This window comes from Vombatus ursinus, unplaced genomic scaffold (assembly GCF_900497805.2).
Source record: "Vombatus ursinus unplaced genomic scaffold, bare-nosed wombat genome assembly UNPS02014807.1, whole genome shotgun sequence".
Taxonomy (NCBI): Eukaryota; Metazoa; Chordata; class Mammalia; order Diprotodontia; family Vombatidae; genus Vombatus; species Vombatus ursinus.
The window spans coordinates 21,545,295-21,555,954 of record NW_020954585.1 but is presented as its reverse complement, the minus strand read 5'-3'; the positions used below and the strand labels follow the sequence as shown (position 1 = coordinate 21,555,954).

Sequence of the window (10,660 nt, the reverse complement as noted above, 5' to 3'; positions counted from 1 at the left end):
AGTTTTTTTTTTGTTTTTTTTTTTTTTTTTGGCTTCCTGAATGTTTCACTAGCACTTGAAAACATTTAAGCTCAACAAGGTTCCATTTTTGTAGGCACCTCAGCATTTGGACTTTCTCCTACTCATCATATCCATTCTTTTCCACACCATTAGCAACTACTCCAATCTCTTCATGCCTTGCCTCTACCATTTTTCCTAAACACTGCTGCCAAATTTTTGTAATGCATCAAAGAAAGGTACTGGGGGCTGGTATATCTGCATTCTGCATAAACCTTCATTTTACATATGAAACAAATGACATCAGTTCCTTAACTGGCCCTGTCTGTCCGGTGAAGTCCCTGGGATAAAGGAAGGCCTCCTATTGTGAGGTGGAGTTGATGCCCTAAATTGATGGGGGAGTGGGAATACCAAAGTCAGAGAAGAAGCTTCTCTCCTTAAATTCTCTCATTTAGAGAATTCAGTGGCCAGAAGCTGTTTATCTTCAGTTTTGTGCTATGAGACCCAGTCAAATGATGACATCCAAAAGACATATGTACTCTCAGAACTTTATTATGTGGAGTTTGGGCTAAAAAGAAATGAAACTTCTGAAACAGTCACCCAATCTGGTACAGGACAGTAGGAACAAAGCCTGTTTTCGAGTTGGAGGGGGCTTTTCTTTTGAAAGGGAGGGTGGGGGAGTAGTTGTGGGCATGGGCCAGGTATAGGAGTGGGGACAGAGACAGTTTCAGAAACTATACGGGCTGAGGTCCTGATGGAAAAAAAAAAAGTTCTTGGAGGGTGGGGCCTCCCCTACATGTGGCCCATGTCCGATTTCACCTTAGGGAGGGGATGGGACGGGACACTTCTGCTGTCATCCGGCCAGAGTGAACGCCAACAGGCTGGGGGAAGAGATGGGATGGGACAAATGACAAAATGGTGGTTTAAAAAAAAGTAACAGCAAAACCAACATAGGGAATGAAAACTCAATGGCGTGGAAGGGGGTGGGGGAGAAAAAAACAAAACAAAACAACAAAATCTTGATTCTTCATGTGTACTAGGCCTTTCCAAACCTGAACTGCCTTGGCTGAGGGCCCCCTTCCCTTTCCCCCCTCCTCCCACTCCCCTCCCATGCCCCTGTCAGAGCAAGTGGGACAGAGTGGAAGCCCAGAGAGTTGGGGTCAAAGGAGAGACAAGGGGGAAGGGGAGGATCCTCTTTCCCAATGGAGAGCACACACAGCTGCAGGCTGTAGACACCACAAGTATGTAGGTTTCTATGACATTTACAAATACATACATAAATATATTACATACAACAGTGAATCAGGGGCAGGCAGATAGATGCTCCCCCTAGACGGACTCTTGGCTGAGACAGTTACTGTTTCTCTGTAAGTATTCTTCTAATAAAATGACGCCGATCTCCAAGAATGGGTTTCTGTGTGTTGGTTCTCCTCTCAGGTCCAGTGTCTTCCCCCTCCCCCCCAGGAGGCTCAGTTTGTCCAGTACGGAGAACTGCCATAGGTGGGTTTGGTGGCCTGAGACTTTGGCTGCAGGGTACTGGGTTGGCTACGCTGGCCAGAGCCACCCTGCAAAGTGAAGGCCCCAGACTGTCAGGCCTTAAGCAGTCCCCTGCCCTAGGGGTCCTTCTGATCCCCAGCCCAACCTATGCTCCCCCCACCCACCCACCCCCCAGTCCATTGATCACTTTTGTGGATCCTGGTGGGGGGGAGAGAGAGAGGAGTCCTTCTGGGGCTTAGACTAGATTTACCTGACCGTCTTGCTGGAGATGGTGATGTAGCATCTGGGAATGGGGCTGCTGGTGGGCAGGCAGGATATGCAGGAACGGGGCCGGGGCATAACCCGGAGCGGCACCAGGGGTCAGTGGGCCTGTGGAACCCAGGGCTGAGGGCAGGTTGAATGGTGGTGGGGTGCCCGCATGGAATCCCTGTTTGTCAAATGTCTGCAATGTGGATAGGTAGGGAGTAGGGTGATATATCTAGTAAGTAGAAGAACTGAGAAGCTAAGAGTTTCCATACTCCACTGCCTCTTTGGGTTGGTCCTTCCTTACCTAAATGGAATGGGGCTTAGCCCCCATCCTAAAACGCAGCCCAATCCCTCATTTTACCTTTGAGGAAACTGAGTCAAGAAATGTGAAATAACATGCTTAAAATTGTAAGCAGGAATGCCAAGATTGCTCTGCATGACATAGGGTGCCTTCATGTTTTCCATGGATGTGCCAGGCTTCTTGCACAAAAGGAAGGTGTGGGGAACTGGAGCTAGGTTGAGAGGGGGCCCTCGGCATAAAGTCGTTTCCCCTTCCTTCCTGCAACTCACCTGAGTCTTGTTGTACACGGAACCAGCTATGTCAGGCACACCTGTATTACTTGAGGTCACTGACACCCCTGTGAAATAAACAGCAGCTGTTCCCCCACGGAGACCCAGTAGCGGTCTCCCTAGGGCAGTACTTCCTGCTCCGATGCCAGCATAAAAGATGGTGCAGGAAGGGTTAGAAGATTCTGGGAGCCCAGCCAAAGCTATGAATGCTCCCTGCCTAATGTTAACAGTGACCCAAGTGAGTTTAGTAAATAAAAATGAACACCACCCTACGAAAATTTAAAAAAAAACCCAACCCCACCAAAAGAATTTTATGTAGATTCAGTTGTTGCTGAGAAACAAGCCAGTGGAATATGGGTAACTCTTAAGGGGTAAGGTGGGAAGAAAAGGGGTTAACGTCAAGGCACTACCTTTTCCAGGTCCAGAACCAGCAGACTTGTTTTGTGCTGGTGATGAACCACTATAGGCTCCTTTGCTGTAATCTCCAGCTGCTGTCCCCTGGGTCAAGTCATCATAACCTGCCAGGCATCAGGAATGGTGAGCACAGTAGGCTTGAGAGGAACCCCAGTCCGAAGTTCTCTCTCTTAGCCTTGCCACCTCACCTGCTCCATAGCTGTGCTGGCCATAACCACTGGCCTGTTGAAAGGGGGCAGTTGCGGTGTTCAGATTCACTCCATGCTGTTTAGCTGAAGCAGGAGGGACCTGAAGGGGCAGGGAGACACAATTCTGGGGCAAGGACTGATAAGCAGCAACACCTGCAGTTTTCTTTCTCCATGATACTTATATGGTTATCCTCTTGCAGGAAACCTGACTTTTCAACCCTAGTAACTGCTCCTCCATGTCCCCAAGACAGTCTAAGATGGGGCCAACCTGTGAAGACAAAGATGTCTTGTACAAATTAAAATAACTGCTTCCAAAAGGGGTAAGGAATGAGTTTCCCACTGGGTGTTTGGGACAGCTGAAGTGATATTCTAGCTACTGAAAATGGCAATGTATGAAGCAACCCATAAAGAACAAGGATTCAAGGCAGACCCTACAGAAACTGATCAAATTCTATCTCCACTATGGTGATAAAGCTGGGGGGGTGTGGAGAGACACAAAAGCCAAGAAGAATGTTTCTTGAATAGCATTTTTTGGTTAAGAATGGCTACTGGGGAAGCAGAGAGGCAGAGAAGCTTGGCCACTAGAATCAAGAATTAGAATGAACCTTGTTCAATGCAGGAAGACCCTCCAAAATAACCCAACTCCATTTTGGGATAATTAGCTGCTAGTGGAGAGCAGAAACTTTCCTCAAAACTACTAACCATTGATTCTGGCACAGCTTTTTGTGTTGCTGAAAGCTGTTTTTCTGTCCCCAAACGTGCACCCACATACTTACAAACATTGTTGGCCCATACTGGAAGGCGCTGGGTACACCAGCATAGTAGGGGAGGCCAGTGTAGCTGTAGCCGGGAGGCAGCGTGGGGTTGAGAAAGGGCTGTTGAGCTGTGTGGTGGGTCTGAGATTGGTTCTGCTGGGGCTGAGCCAAAGTGGTGGTGGGAGCAGGGGACGCAGAATCTCCACGGCCAAACTTAGTTACGTCACCTGCAGGGGGAAGGCAGCAGGTCCAAGAGCTGACCTCTTTTACCTTGAAGGAAGCAGTCCCAGCTGAGCAGGAGATGTAGGGACATCCAAGGGCATGAAGACAGGATCCAGGTCTCCTACCTAGCTCAGTGCTGGCCTCATTCTGACCACTCCCTTCCCTTTCCAAGCAGCAAGAGAGAACAGGAAGACTCTGTCACTGGCCCAATGGAAGAACATACAAGAGTAGATGGGGTACAGGGAAAACTGACAGTCACTGTAACTTATGTCAACCTTTCTCCTCTCCGACTCAAGATAGCAGAAACGCTTGGCCCCTCTTGCAAATACATCATCTGATTCTATGATCATCTAGCCCAAACACTTCTATGAGGGAAGCCTAGGGCCCAGACCGGCAAAGTGAGTTGCCCAAAGTCACAAAGGGATCCAAAACCAGAACATCCATCGCTCTTTTTATTACACCATAGCTGAAAGCAAAAGTTATTAGGGACGGTCCCCTTCACAAGACAGACAAGGAAAGGTCTTAGATCCAACTGCTTTGTGGATAGTCACAATGTTACCTACAAAGAAAAGATGGGCAAAATGGATTCTAGTTTACCTAAACCCTACGTTTTTGGATCAGTACCACAAGCCTCAAGTTGGCCCTGAAGCAGGGATGGGAGAGAAAAATCCAACCTAGTCACATCTTCCCCGAAAAGGCACAAACCTGAGTATGGGTTATTAGCAAGGCTCCCATCTCTGCCGGTGAGGGTCGCAGGAGCAGGGAATGTAATTCCATAATAATCCTGGAAGAGACACCCCCAAACAACTTGATCAACCCCAAACCACCACAGGAGAGCACAAACCCCCAGCAGGCAAAGGCACACGGCAGCACCAGAACGCACAGCGATTCCAACACATCTGGGACAGGGTTGGGGCAGGGGTGAGGGATTTCAAGGGGAAGGACAGACAGACAGCCCAGGCATGGTCAGAGTCAGATGGGACCTGGCCAGGATGCCTAGGTACCCAATCCCACACACTCCTGTTTCGTACCTTAACTGGTTGGCTGCAAATGCTACAAGGACTAAAAAATGCTACTCTTTCCTAAATCAAAGACTCAGAATAGCAGCTAAAAAAGTTGATTGAACAGTACAAACCTGAAAAGGAGTCATCAGTAGAGGAGGTGCCTAAAGGGTTAAAAAGGGGACAGCCAAAAATCAGGGGGGAGGTATGTGAGGGTTGTGCTGGGAGGGCAGACTCCCCCCAGTGCTAGCATTAAAGGAAATGATGGACAGAGAGCTTGTTAAGACTTGGTGTTTGTCTATAACCAGCAACATGACAGTGAGTTATGACAACCATCACACCCACCACCCTGGGGCTGAGGCAACCACACCGACACCTGTAGAGCATAGAAGGAGGAACGTGGAGATGTATGAGCAGCAGCAGCAGCAGCAGCAGCAGAGGTGGCAAAGTTCAGCAAGTTCCTACCCTTCCCCCTCCCCCCCTCCCCCTGGGGGCTGGGATAGAAGAAGAGAGATGTCTTATGCCATGTCATTGCTGCCCGATCCCACCTTCCTATCAAAGCCTGGTGAACACTCCTATCTCCCTCCCTCCAACAGGTCAGCAGCAGGGGCCAGCAGCAATGAAGCCACCACATGCTTTGGGGGGTTGGGTGGGGTGACATTTTGACCAAACTGAAGGCACTTTTGGTGAAGGGTCATGAAGAGCTGGCTAGAAGACCTCAAGGTTAAACACATATTAACTATCAGCTACCAATGAGATTATTTTTGATTGGGTGGAGCCTATGCTCTGCAGAATGCAAACTGAATTATAAGCAAGTAGTTATCGAAGGGAATCACAAAAAGAGGATCACTTTTCTCCTGGGCTGGGATTTTTTTTGGCAGGGAAGGCCTACCCAGTAATATGAAAACGAACCCAGGCTCCATGGAGCAGGCAGAAGTGTGCTGCCAAAGCTACTCAGTATGGCTGCATAGCATAAAAAATAATAATGTAACTCGCATTTATATAGTCCTTTATGGTTAACAAAGAATTTTCCTCACAACAACCCTGTGAGGTAGTGAGTGCGGGCATTATCGTCACTTTAGAGAAGAAACTGAGGCTCAGAAGTCAAGTGACTTGCCCAAAGTGGTAGAGCTAAGAAATGGCAAAACCAGGACTTGAACCTGGGTCTTCTGACTCTCGGGTCAGTGCTCCTCTCACTACACCAGGCTGCCTCCCTTACCACTGGTTTGTTGGAGGATGACTCCCAACCCCATTGGCTAAGTGCACACAAGTCACTGCTCTCATCTAGTGTTACTTGGCTGTGTCTAGAAAGAAAAAAAAGTAACTTGGAGAAATGATAGCTTTCCTCTTCCTCTTCTCCTGGGCAGGAAGCAGCCATGCCTAACTAGGAACTCTAAAGTGTATCACATGGGGGAGGGTTGTGAGATCTGGTGCTCAAAACTCATCTTGGGGCCATGTAAAGACACAGCAGGATTCCTGGGGGCCCCCCTGAGGGTACTATCTCCTATGTGGCCACCACTTGGTGTTAGGTCAAGGCTGAAGACCTATGAGCTCTGTTTTAGGCCACTGCAAATTGCTGAGCCTGAATAAATGTGGCCTTAAGATTCATAAGGAATGCATTACCAACACTAACCAGAGGACTAGTCAGAAACCTGGTGCTCCGCATTTGCCAAGGAGAGGGAATTACCTGCTTCTTCAGAACTGTTCCTAAATGCTACAGAAAGAACATGCTCTGATACAAAAAATGCCTCCTTACTGTGCCATACATAATCTTATCTCTGAAAAAAAGTGGGCCTCAAAGTTCTACAGATTAAAAATGACCGCACATTAATGAAAATGATAGAGCTCTTTAAATGTAAAGAATGGGGAAAGTTCTGCAAAGCTTAAAAGAGATAAAAAAGGAAAATGGGTCTTGTTTTTAAATACAGACAACCACTAGGCAGATCTCTTCATCTCAGTTTTGAGTTTTCTCATTGGCTATTACTGTTCCTTTTTACTGTACACACTATCTCCAAGGGCTTCCTCTGTAGTGTCTTAACCAGCAAGTACAACTTGCAATTCAAATCCTCAGAAAGTCGTGAAGATCAGCCATTTCCAAAGGCCAAATGTCAAGGCACCAACTTGAGAAATCTGTCATCAAGCTTCACTGTCTTCAGCAAAAACAACTCTCAGGCTTAGTGGGAGAGGGTAATAAGAGCTCCCTCGTGCAAGGTTCCTATAGACACTTGACTGAGTTTGTGATGAACTTACGGCATGCATGGTTCCCAGGCTGCCATCCTCAGGCTGAAAAAAATACTTCCAAAAGACACAGCATTTCTTAAAGGGGCAGGAATTACAATTAATGCCATTGGTAGATTTGTCAAGAGTAGAAATGAGGATGTGTTTTCAGTGGGAATCAACACCAACAGTTTTTGACAAAGGAAGAAAAACCATAAGAACCAAAAAGATGAGTCTGAAAGCTTAATAATTTGGTCCTAGGCAATATATCCACCTCTTTATGATATCAATGGGGAAATAAATTATCTCAATTTAAGAGACAGGGTTTGTAAAATTACTTTTTAATCCTTTGTGACTACATTCTGTCAAGTAATATTCTCAGAATTCGGAAGGACTGTAACTGGCATTATTTTTAAAAAGTTCAAAGGTTCAGAAGAGGAAAAATTTAGAAAATGAGAACTAAAGAGAGAAAAGCTGCTATGGATTTTCAGTCTAGTGAAGAAAAGACTAAAGGAACCACAGGATTAGAACCAGCTATTCTCCATCTAAATGGCTGGGAAACTGAAATCTGCTCGAGATGGTTTTGAAGAATCCTTGCCTGAAGGGAGGGGAGAGCTATGCCCTTCCTGGCCCTAGGAAGACTTCCTAAAGATGTAGGCTAGTTGCATCTAGAATGGTGGCTATATAAAATGAAGGTTGTGTTTATGACAGTAAGTAAATTTTATCTTCGTGACATTGTTGGTCTGAAAAACAGGAGCACTGACATCTTTATATTCAGTCACCAACAGGAAGAGCAAGTGTTTTGTATTCTTGGTAACTAGCAGAACTAAAAAGACTATGGGGCCAACCTGGATTTGGAATCAAAGACTGTTATATATCCTTTGGTCCAGTTTCCAAGTTTTATGGATAAGAAAAATTCTCTTCCCAACAAATGGGATTGCTGTGACAATATCTGAACTAGCTAATGATGAAGTTTTTCAAGTAGGAAAAGGAGATAAAAGATCAGAGAGAAATTCAAATGACCCATGTAAAACAGGTCTGTTAATGGAATGTAACCATGGATATCATTTCTTAGCTTTTAAAGAAAAGAATGGAGGGTGGGGGCAATAAATTAAAGGGAGAAGGAATAAAGAAAGGAGAGAATGAACCGAAATTGGGACTGGTGGGAAAAGAATATAAATCCTGTTAGATTTTGTGTTCCTGGGGAGCATTAGGGAACTAACATTGATTTTCATTCTTTGGGACGCCAAGTTACATAACCATATGTCAGACATGATTGGGCAGTTGGGGGTTTCAGATTATGATTTCCTCATAGGCCACACAAAGAGATATTTAATTAAAAATGTCACTGAAGTTAATTAAACATTTATCTCCTTCCTTTTTCCTTCCTTAAATTTGGGATAAGTTTCTTCCCCATCCTCCCTCAGGATTCTATGTGTAAGACCTTGTAGAGTTCTGATCTAGAGGTAACCCAAGACTGAGGCAGATTAATATGACCAGGTCCTTCTGAAGTCTCCTCCCTTAAGTATCTTATGCTCGCTCACTACAGATAAAAAGACTAGGCAGGAAGGAGATTAGGACTGGGAATGGATTCTTTTATCTGAATATCATGGAAAAGTGAAGTAATGTAAAATTATCCTTCCTCTTCCTGGTAATCTTAAGAATTTCCTAAATCAATGGGCAGCAATTTTTTTTTTCAGCTGGAAATTACTAAAATAAATCTAAGCCATGCCTGGAGACCCTGAGCAGGCATAAGGACAAAGGAAGGGAAAGGAAATATGGTGAGGAAAAAGCAATTATGGGTAAAGGAAGAGAGAAGGGAAAGCAAAAAAAGAGAAAAATGGTAGCTACAGTGGAGAGGGACGGTGTCAGCAAATGCCTCAGGTGCCTACCCTTGCCTTATACTGTCTGGCCCATTATGATGACGACAGTTGATGAACAACACAACAAGTCAATTCCTCGTGTTTAATCTTGCCTGCCATTTTCAGGAGGATGGTTGTTGTGCCACAATCTGACCAACAGTTTCCTACTTACCATTGGTAGCCTGGATTGCAGCATCTGGAGATCATCATAACCATAAATCTGCTTGAAGACAAAGACAAGCAACAAGTCCATTACAACACTCTCCCATCCCTTAAGCCACAGACTCCCCCCCAAATTTTGAACCCCAGGGAAGAAGTTCAAAACTGTTGCTGGCAAGGCACCGTATCAATGGTGTGCACGGACCCAACTGGGGAAGGAGGGAAACCCAAGGAAGAATAATTGTTACAACCCAGGAGAGAGATTCTAATTTGGACTTTATAAATAACCAACTCACCCACTGGTTTTAACATATAGCTTGCTCCTTGGTGGAAGCCAGGAAAAAGGAAGGAGCCAGCTCTGTGCTGGAGTTGAGATCACCTGGCTCAGCTCCTACAGTCACAGGAAGCCTGGATTTCTAGGTTAGGAATTGGAAGCGCCAGGACTCTCATCGAACTACATCCTTCCCCTCTAACAGGTTAGATCAGCAACCACGAACAGGTCAGCTGTCTGTGAGCACAGCTTAGTTTTTGGAGAAAATATCTTCAATGCAAAGTCTGAAAGCTATGTTGTCCCAGGAGTTGAATTTTACAGTGTTGGGAGCCAAGCCCAGTTGTGTTATTCAAATCACTCCTTTGCCTTCATCAGTAAGCTCCTGTCTGTTCCTTTGAGGAATCTGGACCCAAGAGTGAATGTACTCCAGGGTTCAGGAAGAATATAGAGTAGTGAGGGGGCAGTAAGAATGATACTATTGTTGAACTTCATAGGCCCTGACAACCTACAGCTCCTGGAATGAGCAGTCTTTATGCTTCTGGGGGTAGGGCACATCACACACATAATGCTGGGTAAGGAAGGCTTGCCCACAATGCCTTACCTAATGATCACTGATAAATAGCACTGAGGACAAATTTCCTATTAACAAGGGGCATAGGAGGAAGAAGGTAAATTAAGTGCATGTTACAATTCCAGGAGCCAGAGAGGGGGCCTGGAATACCACCCCCAAAACTGACCAAATCCAGGCAGTCAGAGCAGGAGACAAGGTACAAGTAGAGTGCTTACTGGGTAGGCAGGCAGGAGTCCTCCAGGACCCACAATGTACTGGTTATGTAGAAGGGGTGGGACACCTTGGGGTAGGTTGGGGGGAGCTTTGCCTGTAGAAGCAAAAAACAAAAACAAACAAAAAAACAAACCACCAAACCATGTAAAACAGTAATGAAAACAATTTCGACAGAACCCTACTGGTTCATCAGTGATAATCCCCAATTTCATGGCAAGTAATAAGTCCTGTGATACTAACTACACACAAAAGTTTGGATCACATGTATGCTTGGGAGTGGGGTGGCACACAATGGAGAGATAATTCAAAGGCTGACTGCTTACACTTTGCAACTGGGTCACTCACTATCTCCTGTGAATGCTGGAGACTCTAGGGAGCAAAAGGGAAACCACTACTAGATGAGATGTTACTGAATTCCTTGTAATATTGTGTGTGTGTGTGTGTGTGTGTGTGTGTGTGTGTGTGTGTGTGTGTGTG

The 10,660-nt window shown here is 45.6% G+C and overlaps 1 protein-coding gene across 11 annotated transcripts in view; it reads right to left on the bottom strand.

Moving 5' to 3' along the window:
• Positions 1–529: 529 nt before the first annotated feature.
• Positions 530–10,660, bottom strand: part of UBAP2 (ubiquitin associated protein 2) — a 115,347-nt gene continuing 105,216 nt past the window's right edge. For 5 of the 11 annotated variants that reach the window (XM_027874497.1, XM_027874496.1, XM_027874498.1 and 2 more), the window contains exons 20-29: positions 10,186–10,277; positions 9,142–9,192; positions 5,025–5,054; positions 4,595–4,673; positions 3,689–3,894; positions 2,913–3,012; positions 2,721–2,828; positions 2,311–2,378; positions 1,745–1,936; positions 530–1,562 (exon numbers count right to left, since the gene is read on the bottom strand). In XM_027874497.1, the coding sequence (XP_027730298.1) occupies positions 1,467–1,562; positions 1,745–1,936; positions 2,311–2,378; positions 2,721–2,828; positions 2,913–3,012; positions 3,689–3,894; positions 4,595–4,673; positions 5,025–5,054; positions 9,142–9,192; positions 10,186–10,277 (1,022 nt within the window). In that variant the 3' untranslated portion in view covers positions 530–1,466. Of the gene's footprint in view, positions 1,563–1,744; positions 1,937–2,310; positions 2,379–2,720; positions 2,829–2,912; positions 3,013–3,688; positions 3,895–4,594; positions 4,674–5,024; positions 5,055–9,141; positions 9,193–10,185; positions 10,278–10,660 lie in introns of those variants that run through there. The other 6 variants (XM_027874503.1, XM_027874504.1, XM_027874500.1 and 3 more) reach the window with 5 other exon arrangements.